At 40.2% G+C, this 17901-nt stretch overlaps 2 protein-coding genes across 2 annotated transcripts; both read right to left on the reverse strand.

Moving 5' to 3' along the window:
• Positions 1 to 6257: 6257 nt before the first annotated feature.
• LOC135737884 (trace amine-associated receptor 4-like) lies at positions 6258 to 7277 on the reverse strand. Its single transcript, XM_065255751.1, has one exon. It carries the CDS (start codon positions 7275 to 7277, stop codon positions 6258 to 6260), a length of 1020 nt encoding a protein of 339 aa, XP_065111823.1.
• A 4223-nt stretch (positions 7278 to 11500) lies between these two features.
• LOC135738573 (trace amine-associated receptor 4-like) lies at positions 11501 to 12508 on the reverse strand. Its single transcript, XM_065256672.1, has one exon. The coding sequence runs from the start codon at positions 12506 to 12508 to the stop codon at positions 11501 to 11503; it is 1008 nt and encodes a 335-aa protein (XP_065112744.1).
• Between the last annotated feature and the right edge of the window lie 5393 nt (positions 12509 to 17901).

The raw sequence follows: 17901 nt of genomic DNA on the forward strand, positions 1-17901 counted from the left end.
TGAAAAGTGTGTTATAGGTGCAAAGAATTCTGCTTCACAATGTTCCAGATAAGTGTAGATAATCTGTAAATGTTCATTTATAAAATTGTTTCTGTGTTCATTTTATTTAAAGACACACTTAAGATATATACCGTAATGCCTAAATAAATAATGAATACGTTTTGGTGCAAATTGCTGCCACTGTACCTGGATTAACATTTTAACACTTGCTAAGTGTGTCCCATCAGGTGAATAATTTTTACATGCACGCTTGGGATCTTCACGCCCAATAACACTTGGGCAAAATACAGGCAATACGTCATGCAAGTATTCAAGTGGTCAAGTGCAAAGACCGCAAGTGTGGTTATTTGGACGCAGCCTTTATCTCTCCCCCACAGAACAGGATAAACAGTTGCGCGCATGTTCAAGAAAAAAAATCTCTGTAGCATATTATAAAAGTGTTAAAAATTAATCAACACAACGTCTACTCCCGATTATTTTTTCACCATTAAGATCGAACTTTTTCACAGGGGAGGGATATCTGAAACAGGAACGAGTACCAAATAACACCCTTAAAGATAGCCTATAATAAAATTAAAACAACTATTATCCCAAAAACATCTATTCTTCAGTTTTTAATAACATTTTACTAAGCAGCATACAATAATTAACAAGGTAGTAAACCAAACAATATGTATAAGCTATAAAGTAAATTGACAAATTTACCTAAAATCAAAAAGGCAGACATTTGACTGACTCACTTATTACTAGAAGAAAAATATTTATGTAATATATATTTAATATATATATAAACTTAAAAGAAACGTTTAGAATAGTCCAATATGGACTAATGTGACACCGCCTTTGTCCTAGCCATCAGTTCCCAAAAATCAGTTTCACGTAAGCAAAATCTATGTATTGACACACATTTTAATTTGAGAGACTACGTCATCTAGATCTATTTGTGCCATCCTCGCTGTATCTTTTAGAGATCTTAAAAGTATCGCCCCAGCTGACTGTGTTTACAAGAAGTGACAAAATAATTAAATAAGAGAAGGAAGTACACAATCATGATTCTGACAGGGATACAAAAACCGCTATAGCCAAGATGCATACATGAACACATTACCGCTAATATACCCAGTCGTTGTGACTCTTTCGGATGATGAGGTTTATGCAAAGTGTCTGCCAGCCGTTGGCAAGGAAACTTTAACAACTGCCTGCTTGCTGGCAAATTGCTCCATCAAGACATTGCAAACAAATACGTTATTGTAACCAAAATATTGAGTTTTGGTACTGGTTGTATAGCCATCGATAGCATGTCATTGACTAAATCTGGATGTTAAGTTAACGGACGTACAGAATGGACGTCATTTATCGACTAATTATGGATGTCAATGGACGTACAGATTAGAGCCAGTATGGACGTCTTTTCTCGACTTATTCTGGCTGTCAGTGGACGTATAGATTGTGGCCAGTTTGGACATCATTATACACGTCATTTATCGACTAATTATGGATGTCAATGGACGTACAGATTAGAGCCAGTATGGACGTCTTTTCTCGACTTATTCTGGCTGTCAGTGGACGTATAGATTGTGGCCAGTTTGGGCATCATTATACACGTCATTTATCGACTAATTATGGATGTCAATGGACGTACTGATTAGAGCCAGTATGGACGTCTTTTCTCGACTTATTCTGGCTGTCAGTGGACGTATAGATTGTGGCCAGTTTGGACATCATTATTCACGTCATTTATCGACTAATTATGGATGTCAATGGACGTACAGATTAGAGCCAGTATGGACGTCTTTTCTCGACTTATTCTGGCTGTCAGTGGACGTATAGATTGTGGCCAGTTTGGACATCATTATTCACGTCATTTATCGACTAATTATGGATGTCAATGGACGTACAAATTAGAGCCAGTATGGACGTCTTTTCTCGACTTATTCTGGCTGTCAGTGGACGTATAGATTGTGGCCAGTTTGGACATCATTATTCACGTCATTTATCGACTAATTATGGATGTCAATGGACGTACAGATTAGAGCCAGTATGGACGTCTTTTCTCGACTTATTCTGGCTGTCAGTGGACGTATAGATTGTGGCCAGTTTGGACATCATTATACACGTCATTTATCGACTAATTATGGATGTCAATGGACGTACAGATTAGAGCCAGTATGGACGTCTGTTCTCTACTTATTCTGGCTGTCAGTGGACGTTTAGATTGTGGCCAGTTTGGACGTCATTTCTCAGTGTCATTAATCAACTAATTCTGGCTGTCAATGGACGTTCGGATCATGGCCTGGACGGGCCGACGTGATATCAACCTGTTCTGTATGTCCACAGACGTCGCATGCTCAGTGGGCATTTACAAACATTCAAACACTAAAAAAAATTTGTTAGAGTATGATGCAATCACACAAACACACACAATTAGTTATGCTTAGTTATGATGTAATGTCTGTGTTTATCACACAAACACACAGCAGCACCCAGGAGTCTTATTATAATTTCTCACTTTTAACAACATTTACCTCTCAAAGGTCCTCACCTCTCATTGTTGACAGTCACTCATCCAGGTGTCATAGATTTGCTGTCACATCTTGCATCAGATCAACCCTGTTTGTCCAAGCATGGATGATCATATAGTGTTCAACTTACTTCTCTTTTCACTTTGTATTGGAAACTTGTTTTTACATTTAAAAAAAATATTTAGTCACTTGAAATGCACATTTTGCTGTTTGTACCCTATATATCAACTTTATTCAAGACACAAAGGTCCATAGAGACAACACTATACAAAAATAAAACATACAAAACATTAAGAATGATGCAAATGAGGCATCATTAAAACATATACAGGCTACGGGTCCAATGTTTCCAAAAGCAGGATGTATACCTTGTGTCACTCTTAGAAACATCAACTAAGGACACAATGATCATATTCTTAGATCCTGTTAGTCTGCACATGAATCTATACATAACATTTCTTAACCCTCGTGTGGTGTTCATATTTTTGTTACGTAGACAATGTTTGTGGGTCTAGTGGACCCACTGCATTATTTGTATCTTAAAACAATGCAGTCATACAAATTTATGTATAACTGTTTACAGATGTTTACTTTAGCCTTATTGCAAGTTATATAGACAGAATTTATGGTTAATATTTGTCATTTACCACTAGTAGAGGACTATTTATAGATTAAAGTGCTATTCGTTTTTGTGATAATATGAAATAAAAGAAGAAAATTCTATTCTCCCCCAGATGATGGGGAAAAACATATTTATCTTAAATAGATATTTATCACTTTTTCATCTCAAATACGTTTTTCATCACTTTGATGATTAATTCTTTGAACTTAGTTTGAAATTGTACACATTTGTGTCAGTTTACATAGCACAAGCCCCATCTGAAAAGATGCGGTATCATAACACATCATCCACATTGAACACATAAACTGTTCATGCAAGCCTACACAACACATAAGAAGAAGATTTTTACTGTGTAGTTGTGTTGCATATGCATTTCTTACATTTTGTAGACATACTGTGTTTTCCTGTCCATCTTATGTCCACACACACCGCAGTACAATGTGTTGCTATTGGCTACATCCCTAAAATGATGAAAATGCTTGGATATAACATTTTACTTTCTCTATTTCTACTTCTCTATTTACTTTCTCTCTCTCACGCACTCATACACACACACACACACACACACACACACACACACACACACACACACACACACACACACACACACACACACACACACACACACACACACACACACAGGTTTCCATGTTTTGTGGGGACATTCCATAGGCGTAATGCATTTTATACCATACAAACTGTATATTCTATTCCCCTTACCTACCCCATTCCCTAACCCCAACCATCAAAAAAACCCTTTTACTACTTCACATTTTCAAGAAACATAATTCTGTTTGATTTATAAGCTTGTTTCCTCATGGGGACATCAAAATGTCCCCACAAGGTCACAAAAACACTGGTATTCCTATCTTTGTGGGGACAATTGGTCGCCACAACGTGATAATTACCAGGTACACACACACACACACACACACACACACACACACGCACGTTCTGGTTTCCATGTTTTTTGGGGACATTCCATAGACGTAATGCATTTTATTCTGTACAAACTGTATATTCTATTCCCCTTACCTGCCCCATTCCCTAACCCCAACCATCACAGGAAACTGTCTGATACCTTAGATTTTCAAGAAACATCATTCTGTTTGATTTATTAGCTTGTTTCCTCATGGGGACATCAAAATGTCCCCACAAGGTCACAAAAATACTGGTATTCCTATCTTTGTGGGGACAATTGGTCCCCCCAACGTGATAATTACCCGGCCACACACACACACACACACACACACACACACACACACACCTGCGTGCACAGGTTTTGTGGTAAACCCATGGTTTTACAAATGGTAATCAATACACCAATTTACCATGATTACTACACTTTTACTATAATACAACAATTCTTTTTTTTGTAAGGGAGATAACGAGAAAATGTAGAATGGTTCCTGTTAGACAGAAGGTAAAGTGTTTGGGACAGTGGGGGCAGACAAGTGTTCATGCTTGATATATAACATCATGTATCCTTGCGCTGTTACAGCAAGTGCAGAAGGACAAAACTCTGACATGCATCCATCATATATGTACAGACATATACAAACACACTCATGCACTCACAGGAGTCCCAGATAGAAGAAAAACAGAGTAAAGTTACATAGCACATTCAATTTTCACTCTCTTATTAACCCCGGGTCCAGTGGACCCGAACACCACATATGTAATATAAATGTGTAGGGGGGGTGTACAATGTACAGTCATTATCAAGTTGTTTATTTTTATGTTCTTTATAGAAAATGAGCCAAGGCCAATGAATCTGAGGTTGAAACAACAATTAATTGCATAATTTTTCTTTTAGTAAACATTAAAAACGGGTCCCTCAGACCCGAACACCACACAAGGGTTAAAGGGAAACTTCACCCATTTGCATTAAGCTTTGTATAGTTAGAACCCCAGTCATGTTTTTGAATGGTCATGCATCATTTCCTCAGTTGCCGCTGAGACAGGAGAAATACAGATTTCAGTGTTGCACTTCCTTCTTTCAATGATGTAAAAATCATCATTTTGCATCATTGAAAGAAGGAAGTCCAATATCTTTGTTGAGAGGGTGAGACCACAAACACCCATTTTCTAGGTCAAATAGGCACCAAATTCTAAATGTATGTTACATTTTAACTACAAATATGATGCTCTTTCAATAAAGATTAATGTTTCTACGGGTGAAATGCTCCTTTAAGACAGCGTTAAAACAACTTATAAACAAGTTTCCAGAACACTCGCAGAAGAAAAAGTACAAAAGCTGTCCCTAGGGTGGTACCCTTTCAAAAAGTACACATCTGTACCTAAAGAGTGCATATTAGTACCTTTATTGTACATACTGGTACCAAATGTATACATATCTGAACCTAAAATTACGACCTTTTAAAGGGAACCGTCTCAGTGACAGCTTTTCTATCTTAAAAGTGTAGGCCTACACTTTTACTGTGCTACAGTCAGTTGTGATGAGAACATCTAATATGTCAGACTAAAATATATAATGTATAAACTTTTAATGTTGTTTACACATTAACAATCACTTTCTTTTGAGTATAAATAACTTATAATGAAAGAGAGTGATGATTTGACCAGAAAATGAGCCGACTGGGACGAAGAGAAAGTATTTAAATCTCTTGTGATGATGTGCAGACAATATATACTAGGGGCTACATAAGAATATTGTCCATCATGTTTCATAGACCCAGTGCTAGAAATCTAATCATTTTAAGTGGTAGGATGTATTATGTACATTTATTATTTGAATCATGACTTTATTCACAAGATTAAACAGTGGTTTCCTCTGAATGCTTCTGTATCATACATCATTTAGGGTGTACATGTGCCATATCACTGAACATACAGACTACTGAGTTCAGTAAAGACAGTGAAACAATTTCAGTTTTTCTGCTAATGACAGATCTAATATGTATGATTTCTCCAATAGAAATCATTACAGGCCTTGAGGCTCCTCTGGTGTATTATTTTTTTTACATATGTTTACAATAAAGTCAATATTAAATCAAATAAAGATTCAATCATACATAAATTATTGCATATTACACTACTTTTCAAATTAACTACCACCTTCACAATATTTATTCAGTCATCAGAAATCATATTTATTCAAATGTCAGAGTATGTGTATGATTGAATCCACAGATATAAGTGAATATGAGAGTCTTAAAGGCCTTCTGAAAACGAGGATAGAAAAATCCATAGATCAAAGGATTACAAGTTGAATTGAAATAGCCAAACCAAACTAAAGCATCAAAAACATCAGCTGGGGTCACAAAATTGATGAAAGGATCAACAGCAGTGGCGATAAAAAAAGGAAGCCAGCAAATAAAGAAAACGCCCATAACAAGAGCCAGAGTTTTAGCTGCTTTTCTTTCTCTGTGTGCAGAGCTTTGACTGTTAACACCTGTGGTGGTCACAGACACTTTCTCTGACAAAACCTTTGCGTGTTTTCTCACAACATTAAATATGCTGATATACAGAGAGCTCATTATAGTTCCTGGAATAATAAATACTACAATGACACAGATTAGCCCCCATTCTTTGTTAAAAAACAAAACACATCCACCAAAACAAGACATCTGTAATATAAGAGCTTCCAGACCAACAGCATTCACCCCTGAAAACACAACAGAAAAACTGTACACAAATGAAAATATCCATGTAAGGGTAATAAACACAGCCACAATGTTGTTTGTGACCCTTATTTTGTATCTTAAAGGGTCATATATGGCCCAGTACCTGTCAATAGATATTAAGCTAAGATGCAATAAAGATGAGATACTGAAAGTCATGTCCAAACTAGAATGAACTTTACAAACAACATCTCCCAAAAACCAGCAGCCCTCGATAGATCGCATCATACTGTAGGGCATCACCAGTGAACCCAGCAGACAGTCACACACAGCCAATGACTGAACGATCAGATGAGTTGGAGACTGAAGCTGTTTGAAGTGTGAGATGGAGATGATGATCAGCAGATTCCCAAAAACTGTCATGAGGATCATGAGTAACATGAAAGCGTACATTGTCACTTTAACAACAGTGAGACGATGAGCTCTAGGACAAGAGTCTGGATGTAAAGGATAACACAGGAGAATATCCTCAGTTTCATTAGAAGACATAACGTCTGCCTGAGTTTCTGACTGATATACAGATTTAAATCTTGATAAATATTGACCAAATTGTAAACAAACTTGATTCATAAATTATAATATGATTAAGACTAACTACATCAAAAGAAAAATGAATATACAAACAGTACATTCCTATTTAAAATAACATCTCAAATGGACTCATCGCTGTAGCTACGTCTCTTTATATATTCTCAGATTTAAGGTGTCTGCCCCTAACGCATGTACATGTGGTAGTACCCGTGGTAATACATAATTATCTGTAGCTCTGTGTCTGTCAGGTTCATTTCCTGTGTTAACTCCAATTCTTTGTCTTTTTTCTCATTTTCATATTTTTAATATATATTATGATTTAATTATATGTACAGTATGTTTACTTTAAAAGCAATTACTTAGATTTAAGGTTTTATTGACCTCAAATAAAAAAATGTTTATGAATATTGTGTTATTTAAAAACATTATAGACAATATACACTCATCTAAAGTATTATCAGGAACACCTGTTCAATTTCTCATTAATGCAATTATCTAATCAACCAATCACATGTCAGTTGCTTCAATGCATTTAGGGGTGTGGTCCTGGTCAAGACAATCTCCTGAACTCCAAACTGAATGTCAGAATGGGAAAGAATGGTGATTTAAGCAATTTTGAGTGTGGCATGGTTGTTGGTGCCAGATGGGCCGGTCTGAGTATTTCACAATCTGCTCAGTTACTGGGATTTTGTGTGTGATTTTGTGTGTACTGGAATGGTGTGAAAAGGGAAAAAACATCCAGTATGCGGCAGTCCTGTGGGCAAAAATGCCTTGTTGATGCTAGAGGTCAGAGGAGAATGGGCCGACTGATTCAAGCTGATAGAAGAGCAACTTTGACTGTAATAACCACTCGTTACTACCGAGGTATGCAGCAAAGCATTTGTGAACCCACAACACGCACAATCTTGAGGCGGATGGGCTACAACAGCAGAAGACCCCACCGGGTACCACTCATCTTCACTACAAATAGAAAAAAGAGGCTACAATTTGCACAAGCTCACCAAAATTGGACAGTTGAAGACTTGAAAAATGTAGCCTGGTCTGATGAGTCTCGATTTCTGTTGAGACATTCAGATGGTAGAGTCAGAATTTGGCATAAACAGAATGAGAACATGGATCCATCATGCCTTGTAACCACTGTGCAGGCTGGTGGTGGTGGTGTAATGGTGTGGGGGATGTTTTCTTAGCACAATTCAGGTCCCTTAGTGCCAATTGGGCATCGTTTAAATGCCACGGCCTACCTGAGCATTGTTTTTGACCATGTCCATCCCTTTATGACCACCATGTCCCCATCCTCTGATAGCTATTTCCAGCAGGATAATGTCACAAAGCTTGAATCCTTTCAAATTGGTTTCTTGAACATGACAATGAGTTTACTGTACTAAAATGGCCCCCACAGTCACCAGATCTCAACCCAATAGAGCATCTTGGGATGTGGTGGAACAGGAGCTTCGTGCACTGGATGTGCATCCCACAAATCTCCATCAACTGCAAGATGCTATCCTATCAATATGGGCAAACATTTCTAAAGAATGCTTTCAGCACCTTGTTGAATCAATGCCACGTAGAATTAAGGTAGTTCTGAAGGCGAAAGGGGGACAAACACAGTATTAGTATGGTGTTCATAATAATCCTTTAGATGAGTGTAGTTAAAAGACCACAATTGGTGCACAGCTGGCCTCTGGGGCCCTCAGTGAGCCTACTTGCACAGGTACTGTGCAAAGTCAGAGAGGACGAGGAGCACGTCCTACTAGTGGGCCCTTACTGGCCCACCAGGACCTGGTTTCCCGAACCTGATGCTCCTCGCAACTGCACTACTTGGCAGATTCCCCAGAGGAAGGACCTTCTTTCTCAGGACAGGGCACAATATGGCACCTGCGTTCTTTGATTTCTAAGGCGGGTAAGGGGCTTTTATCCACCTCTGCCCCTCTCATATACACTCTTGGGATTTATCTGTGGTACTGAAACCACTCTAGGACTCCCCCTTCGAGCATTGCAGTAAGTCAAGCTCAAGTTTCAACCCCAGAAAACTTTGAACCTGGTTCCATTGGCCTCGATAAAGAGAGTAGGGGACCTGCACGCACTTTCAAATCAATGACTCGTGCATAGAGTTCAGGCCCGCTGACTCCAGTTTAACGCTGAGACCCTGGCCCGGCAACGTGCCTAAGGTTCCCACCACTCCCTTCAAGGGTCAGTTGGTGAACCTTCAAGTGCTGCCCTTGGAAGTCCTATACAAGCTCTGCGACTGTACATGGACTGAACACAAAGCTTCAGTACCTCAGACCAGCTCTTTGTCTGTTACAGGGGACAGCAGAAGAGAAAAGCTGTTACCAAGCAAAGTATGTCACACTGGATAGTGGACACTATTGCTCTAGCTAGAAACAGTGCTTGCTTTGTCCGCTCAGAGTAAGGGTGCACTCTACTTAAAGTATAACATCGATGTGGGTCTGCAGCGTTCACAGATACCGCCGAGATGGTTTAGCTTCCCAGTGTTATCTAAGGTTACTCGAGTGAGTTATGTAGGAACAAGCAGTCACTGGCCTCCATAAAACCCTGTTCCACCTACTCTAAAAACAAAGGGGTGGAAAGTTTATGCAGGGCACTGGAAGGGGCGGCACTGGAAGGGGCAGCACTCGTGGCACTTTGGTAGGGATTCCCAATACGATGGTGATCAAGGTCAAAGTGACTGACTAAAAGGAAACATCTCGGTTATGTATGTAACCCTTGATCCCCGAAGGAAGGGAACGGAGATGTCACGTCCCATCGCCAAGGCTTGCTGTACAATTGCTGAGTCAGCCGGGTCCAGTGACTTGGCCTTCTCAGCTAAAAAAGCTGATTATGCAATGCAACTGCTCCACATTTTATACTTGCGATTATATTTTGTTTTATATACTCGCCAGTAAAACACATAGCACACTGGATGAGTGTAGAAAGGTGCAAGCTCACTAGCTAACATATAAATAATAAGAAATGTGTCACCATCTCTATAATAATAAGGTTGTATTAGTAAACATTAGTAAATGCATTAACTCACATGAACAAACAATGAACAATATGATTTTCAGCATTATTAATTCTTGTTAATTTTAGTTAATGTAGATAAAGTTGTTCATGTTAGTTCACTGTGCATTAACTAATGTTATCAGTTACAACTCTTGATTTTATAAATGTATTAGTAAATGTTGAAATTAACATGAACTAAGATTAATAAATGCTGTAGTATATAAGTCATAATGCTTTATTAAAAATTTAAAAAATGATAAAATAATGCATTTTGTGTTATACTCTGACATTTTAGTTGTTTCCAAACAGGTGTAAAATGTGCACTGCAGCATTTCTATCATATCATTTTAGTCGATTCATCCATCCATTCTCCAAAACGGCTTATCCAAGTCACAGAAAGTTTGAAGCCTATCCCAGTACACCCTACATGTCCATGCTCAAACCCACACATCTAAGGTCAATTTAGGGACTTAAATTGATTTCATCTGCATGTTTTTAGACTTTGGGGTGAAACTGGCATACAGTACCAGACGGACACCTGTGCTATAACATGCTATAATAAATTCATGGAAAAAAAGACCCTTTACGCTTTTTACAATAAATTAAACAGAAACAGAATTATTTACATTATTGTGTTTCTTTCATGTTAAATTGTTGATAATAAATAGATTGAAGAAAACTAAGGAGGTGGAGGTCTAAATTTAAAATATAAATGAGGGGGTACTGGATGATGCCCTGGGTCACTAAAGACCTGAGCTATTAATTTAAGTTAATCTAGATTTAAATCAACGTTATATTCACTAAGTGAAGTAAATAACTATACAGGTTGTGTTTCATTTAGTATGTAATAGATTCTTAGGGACGCAGTACAAACAAATCTTCTCTACTTGAATTTTATGGGTTTATAAAAAACATCTCTTTGTATGTATGTTCAACAGATAAAAATGCATACATGTTTAAAACATAAGGTTGTAGTATTAATGACAAAATGTTTATTAATGTGTACGTGGTAATTTTTTTTACATTTGTTTAACATTACTACTTTCAGAAGATGCATGATCACCATGATCAAACAATTTATATAACATATTTTAACAATAATTAACACTTAATTATTTATTCATATGTTTATTTAGGAAATAAAAACATTTACAAAAATTAACTTATTAAATTGATATTTACTCAAATGTCAAACCACCTGAATCCTTGAATCCACAGATATAAGTGAATATGAGTGTCTTAAAGGCCTTCTGAAAACAAGGATAGAAAAATCCATAGATCAAAGGATTGCAAGCAGAGTTCAAATATCCAAACCAACCTAAAACTTCATAAACATCAGCTGGAACTGAAAAATTGATATAAGGGCTGACGGCACTCATAATAAATAAAGGCAGCCAGCAGAGAAAGAAAACGCCCATAACCAGAGCCAGAGTTTTAGCTGCTTTTCTTTCTCTGTGTGCAGAGCTTTGACTGTTAACACCTTTGGAGGGCACTGACAAAACCTTTGCATGTTTTTTCACAACTTTAAATATGCTGATATACAGAAAGCTCATTATAGTTCCTGGAATAATAAATACTACAATGACAAAAGTTACCCCCCATTCTTGGTTAAAAACCACAACACAGCCACCAAAACAAGACATCTGTAATATAAGAGCTTCCATACCAACAGCATACACCCCTGAAAACACAACAGAAAAACTGTACACAAATGAAAAGATCCATGTGAACGTGATTAATACAGTCACAGTGTTGTTTGTGATTCTCATTTTGTATTTTAAAGGGTCATATATGGCCCAGTATCTATCAATAGATATTAAACAAAGATGCAGTATAGAGGCGATACAGAGGGTCAAGTCCAAACTAAAATGCATTTTACAAATAACATCTCCCAAAAACCAGCAGCCCTCGACAGATCGCACCATACTGTAGGGCATCACCAGTGATCCCATCAGACAGTCACACACAGCCAATGACTGAACGATCAGATGAGTTGGAGACTGAAGCTGTTTGAAGTGAGAGATGGAGATGATGATCAGCAGATTCCCAAAAACTGTCATGAGTATCATGAGTAACATGAAAGCGTACATTGCCACTTTAACAACAGTGAGACGATGAGTTCTAGGACAAGAGTCTGGCTGTAAAGGGTAACACAGGAGAATATTCTCAGTCTCATTAGAAGACATCACGTCCAAATCTCGATAGATCAGTTGTAAAAGTAAAAAGACACACAAGTAGTGACCCAGCTGTAAACGGAATTATTTTATAAATCATAATATGATAAAGACCAAAATTAAAAAGAAAGCTGAATATAGAAACAGTACCTTTCCATTTAAAATAACATCTCAAATGGACTCATCGCTCTAGCTACATCTCTTTTTATAGTCTCAGATTTAAGGTGCCTGCCCCTTTTTTATGTAAATGTAACCAATGATTACAGAAACATCTGTAGTTATCTGTCTATCATGTTCATTTCCGTTAACTTCTTTTTTTAAATTTTCACAACTGTGGTCAAGCCCAGAAGGGCCCCCAGTTACAAGAAAAAAAGTGTGCATATGTCGTACTGTACATACAAGCAACAGGGATGTAGGCAGAAGGAGATACATCAGTGGATGAAACTAGCAGACTGGTCGTGAATTGCGGTGGCCATCTTGTGAATTGGCTCGGGTGCGGCGCCCATCTTGTGAGCCAACTTGGGTGCGGCGGCCATCTTGTGAACCGGCTCGGGTGTGGCAGTCATCTTGTTCAATTCAATTCAATTCAATTTTATTTATAAAGCGCTTTTTACAAAAGTCCATTGTTTCAAAGCAGCTTTACATAAATAGAAGCAGTGAAAAGCACAGAAAAACGACAGATAGCACAACAAAATACAAAATAAATTTGCTGCGGCTATGACTCAATATTATAAGTGCACGTATTACTAAAGCAACGTCTAGAAGAGGAAGCTAAGTAAAGCCCAAAAAGGCTGCCCCCTAGGAGAAAAAAAACCCCGTGCTTTTATCCGAGGAAAAATAAGTCCTAGGAGGGAAAAACCCTTGGGAGAACGGATAAGGAGATTTAGCAGAGATTAAGCGGGTTCTGCCGGTGATCGTTGGTCAGGCATTGAAGGACGGCCAGTAGATCAGAGGTGTGCCGACTTTCACATCTACCGGGACTGGGTCTGTTTGTCTCGTTGTCCTCGGGTCGAGGACGAGACAGGGAGAGAAAAACAAAATCGTATTAGCGTAGCGGCCGTTCATATGTATTGAAGTGTCACACAGTGATGTGGTTTAACTCAGCTTCGTTCCAGACAGACTAACTATTGCGGCATAATTATATTATCTACAGTTTAGGATTTAGCAAATTGGGGGCCCAATGCGAGGGTATATATGGTAAATAAGGGTCACCTTCCGATCTTTAAGAGAAAATAAAACCAGACGACCCGTTTGACTAAGGCCTAAAGCCCCACTGTCGTCGTTAATGCAGGTTCAGTGGCAAACGGGTCTATATTGTATCTAATTTACAGGACCAGGCGAAAACGCCAAAACATCGCAACCCGACCATACGTGCTAACCCGTTTGACTAAGGCCGGAAGCCCCACTGTCGTCGTTAATGCAGGTTCAGTGGCAAACGGGTATGTATGGCATACTATTCACAAGACACATGAAAGCGCGAAAAACGCAACCCGACCATACATACCAACCCGTTTGACTAAGGCTGGAGGCCCCACTGTCGTCGTTAATGCAGGTTCAGTGGCAAACGGGTCTGTATGGCATACTATTCATAAGACTTACGATAGCGCCAAAATCGCAACCCGACCATACGTGCCAACCCGTTTGACTAAGGCTGGAGGCCCCACTGTCGTCGTTAATGCAGATTCAGTGGCAAACGGGTCTGTATGGCATACTATTCAGAAGACACACGAAAGCGCGAAAAACGCAACCCGACCATACATACCAACCCGTTTGACTAAGGCTGGAGGCCCCACTGTCGTCGTTAATGCAGGTTCAGTGGCAAACGGGTCTGTATGGCATACTATTCACAAGACTTACGATAGCGCCAAAATCGCAACCCGACCATACGTGCCAACCCGTTTGACTAAGGCTGGAGGCCCCACTGTCGTCGTTAATGCAGGTTCAGTGGCAAACGGGTTGGTATGGTGTCACACCCAGGGGGTGGCCACTAATGGCTAAAACCACGCCCCTTCTCCACTTCCACCTCGAGGAGGTCCCCAAAGCCAACCCAATGACCAGACAACAACAAGGACAGGTAAGTATAAAAATAATCTTTATTGATTTATTAAATATTTAAAATGTTCTTGGGAAATGGGGAGGGGGGATTAAAACTAATATCCGTCTCTGCCCTCCAGGTGGGCCACGGACAGGGAGCAGGGGAGCGAAGGAAAGGTCCGGGACACTGGGGACCAGGGGGGCGTGAGACTCAGGCGCCAACCTGGTCTAAGGTATCCGTGGCGCGGTCCTTTGTCCTCCTGGAGGCAGAATCAAAAGCAAATGAGTGTTGTGGATTCTTATTCGGGCCGCGTACCTGGGTCTCCCTGGTGCGGGCTCTTTCTCCTGCTTTCACAACTTTCGTCGAGTCACTCACTATTTCTTCTCTCTCCTCCGCAGGTAACTACTGGCGAAGAGACACAGTTAATCAGATGTGGATGGTTCTCACCTCCTGGCTAGACACAGCGTACCGTAAGTACAGGTTTCGTTGCTCTATCTTCAGGTTATTCACTCTCTCTGTTCTTTTCCCCACAGTATCAACTTGGACACAAAAACACAGTTATTTGGCCTTGAATGGCTCTCACCTCTCGGCTGGACACAGCTTACCGTAAGTACAGGTTTCTTCGATCTCTCCTCAGGTTATTCACTCTCTCTGTTCTTCTCTCCACAGGTATCAACTTGGACACAAAAGCACAGTGACTTGGCTTTGAATGGCTCTCACCTCTCGGCTGGACACAGCGTACCGTAAGTACAGGTTTCTTTGCTCTATCTTCAGGTTATTCACTCTCTCTGTTCTTTTCCCCACAGGTATCACTTGGACACAAAAACACAGTTATTTGGCTTTGAATGGCTCTCACCTCTCGGCTGGACACAGCGTACCGTAAGTACAGGTTTCTTCGATCTCTCCTCAGGTTATTCACTCTCCACAGATATCAACTGGCGAACGTCTGATGGAGTAAGTGTTCCCTACGTGGCGTCGGAGGCGAACCCTCTGGACGACTGGGCGGTGGCAGGGGGGTGGGATAACTCAACGTCTCACCGGGCCGAGCGCTTCCCTTTCCTCGCTGCCGTCCGGCGTTTGAACTCTGGACAGGGGCGCCCCTTTGTAGAGGCCACGGGACGATGAGATTAACTTCACCTCGCTCTCTGCAACAATAAGACTCGCACAGTTTAACAGTATAGAATAGTAATAGCCACAAATCGTACTCACAATGTTGCTGTTTCTCCAGCTCTTCGTGGTTGCTCGCACCACCCACCAAATGTCTAGGCGGGGAAAAGATCGTCCCGGAGCACCGTGCTACTTTCTGAGATCTGAAACACGCTCACAACATATACAAGATTGAGTAAGCTGAGGCCAGCAGCCTCTTGGTCTTCCCTGAACGAAGTGCGTGAAGGCGGGGGTCTGTCAGACAGGACATACAGTAATCCACAGCAACCCACAGCAATGTACAACACCACGTCAACTTAAAGGTTTTCACAGCACAAAGACTCACCCACCACGCTCAGTGCACAAAAAGGACTCCCGTCTTCCTTTACTTCACTTCGGTCAGACCTGGCGATGAATAATGCGGCCCAGCTAGTGGTGTCGTCGTTGTGACGGCTTCGGTGAATGTCCACTCGGCTCACCCACCACGCTATAATAGGGGTAGGGCCGTCTCCTTCCTCCTAGAGGAATCTCACATGCAGCTAGATCGATACACAAGGCAGTTATAACTTGTACTTGGTACTCACTACCATGTCGTTTTCAATCCTCGTTTTCCCTTGGTCTCAATTCACCAATTGTTCCGTATTCTCCTCAACCTTTAAGGTTCTGGATGTCTTCGCAAGTGTATTACCACAACCTGAGAGCGAGAGAGAGTTTAGACAGCCACCAACAGTGCACCAACACGGCCCAACACAGCGTTTCAACGCACACCAAAAAGCTCCCCAACTGTGAATAAACTTGGCCTTAAGTACTGCCTTGCTTGGTGTATCCTCCAATCGCCAAACGCTGTTCCTAACAAGGCACAGGTGCATCGAATTCGCTGATTTTCCCGCTCGCGGCGCTTACCGGAAGTCCGGTGTTCGTCCTTTCCGGTCCGGGCGGAAACACTTCCGGGCGGAACCAAACTTCCATAATTTTTGGTTCCGCCCCAAAGAAAAAAAAGATCGTCACCTTGTGACAATGGCATACTATTCACAAGACACACGAAAGCACCAAAATCGCAACCCAACCATACGTGCCAAACCGTTTGACTAAGGCCGGAAGCCCCACTGTCGTCGTTAATGCAGGTTCAGTGGCAAACGGTGGCAAACTATTTAATGAAATTCATTTTAAGTGTTCATGCAGAAAAGGTTTTTATTTATTTATTTGGTTGGTCTGTGTTATGACCGTGAGTGCATTGTTCCGTGAAAATAACTATTGCGATTTAAGAACCTTTACTAGACAAATTATGCGAATGCTTTGTTGAAGAGAAAAGTTTTAAGTCTAGATTTAAAATGATCGACTGTGTCTGATTCTAGGACATCAGTTGGTAAATCATTCCAGAGCTTAGGGGCTAAGTAGGAAAAGGATCTTCCACTTTTAGACACTTTTGATAGTCTAGGGATAATCAATAGACCAGCATTTTGCGACCGTAGTGTGCGTGATGGAATGTATTCTGATAGTAATTCTTTAAGATATGAGGGTGCTAAGCCATTTAAAGCTTTGTAGGTGATTAGTGATATTTTAAATTGAATGCGATATTTAACTGGTAGCCAGTGTAAAGATGCCAGAATTGGGCTTATGTGGTCATACTTCTTATATCGAGTAAGTACCCTTGCAGAAGCGTTTTGAACTAGCTGAAGCTTGTTGACCTGATTTGAATGGCATCCCCCGAGTAGCGAGTTACAATAGTCTATTCTAGAGGTCATAAAAGCATGAATATGCTTCTCTGCGTCAGATGTAGACAGCATATGGCGTATTTTTGAGATATTTCTAAGATGGAAGAATGCTGTGCGGCAGACGTTGGCGATGTGACTATCAAAGGATAAGTTGCTGTCGAACATCACACCTAAGTTCCTAACCGTGGAAGATGGCACCACAGTACAGCCATCTATGTGCAATTTGTAATCTGACATATTATGTTTGTAGCGATTTGGTTCAATAATAAGTATCTCTGTCTTATTGGAGTTGAGCTTAAGAAAGTTATGTGCCATCCAGTCACTAACATCGCTAATGCAGTCTTTTAGCTTAGAAAACGTGTGTGTTTCGCTGGGATGCGAGGAGATGTAAAGCTGGGTATTATCCGCATAGCAGTGAAAACTTATGTTATGTTTCCTGATAATGTCTCCTAGGGGTAACATGTATAACGAGAACAGGATAGGACCTAAAACTGATCCCTGCGGTACAC

This window comes from Paramisgurnus dabryanus, chromosome 12 (assembly GCF_030506205.2).
Source record: "Paramisgurnus dabryanus chromosome 12, PD_genome_1.1, whole genome shotgun sequence".
Classification (NCBI taxonomy): domain Eukaryota; kingdom Metazoa; phylum Chordata; class Actinopteri; order Cypriniformes; family Cobitidae; genus Paramisgurnus; species Paramisgurnus dabryanus.

Coding starts and splice junctions, on each gene's coding strand:
- LOC135738573 (XM_065256672.1), bottom strand. CDS start 12,508: ATGTCTTCTAATGAGACTGAGAATATTCTCCTGTGTTACCCTTTACAG.
- LOC135737884 (XM_065255751.1), bottom strand. CDS start 7,277: ATGTCTTCTAATGAAACTGAGGATATTCTCCTGTGTTATCCTTTACAT.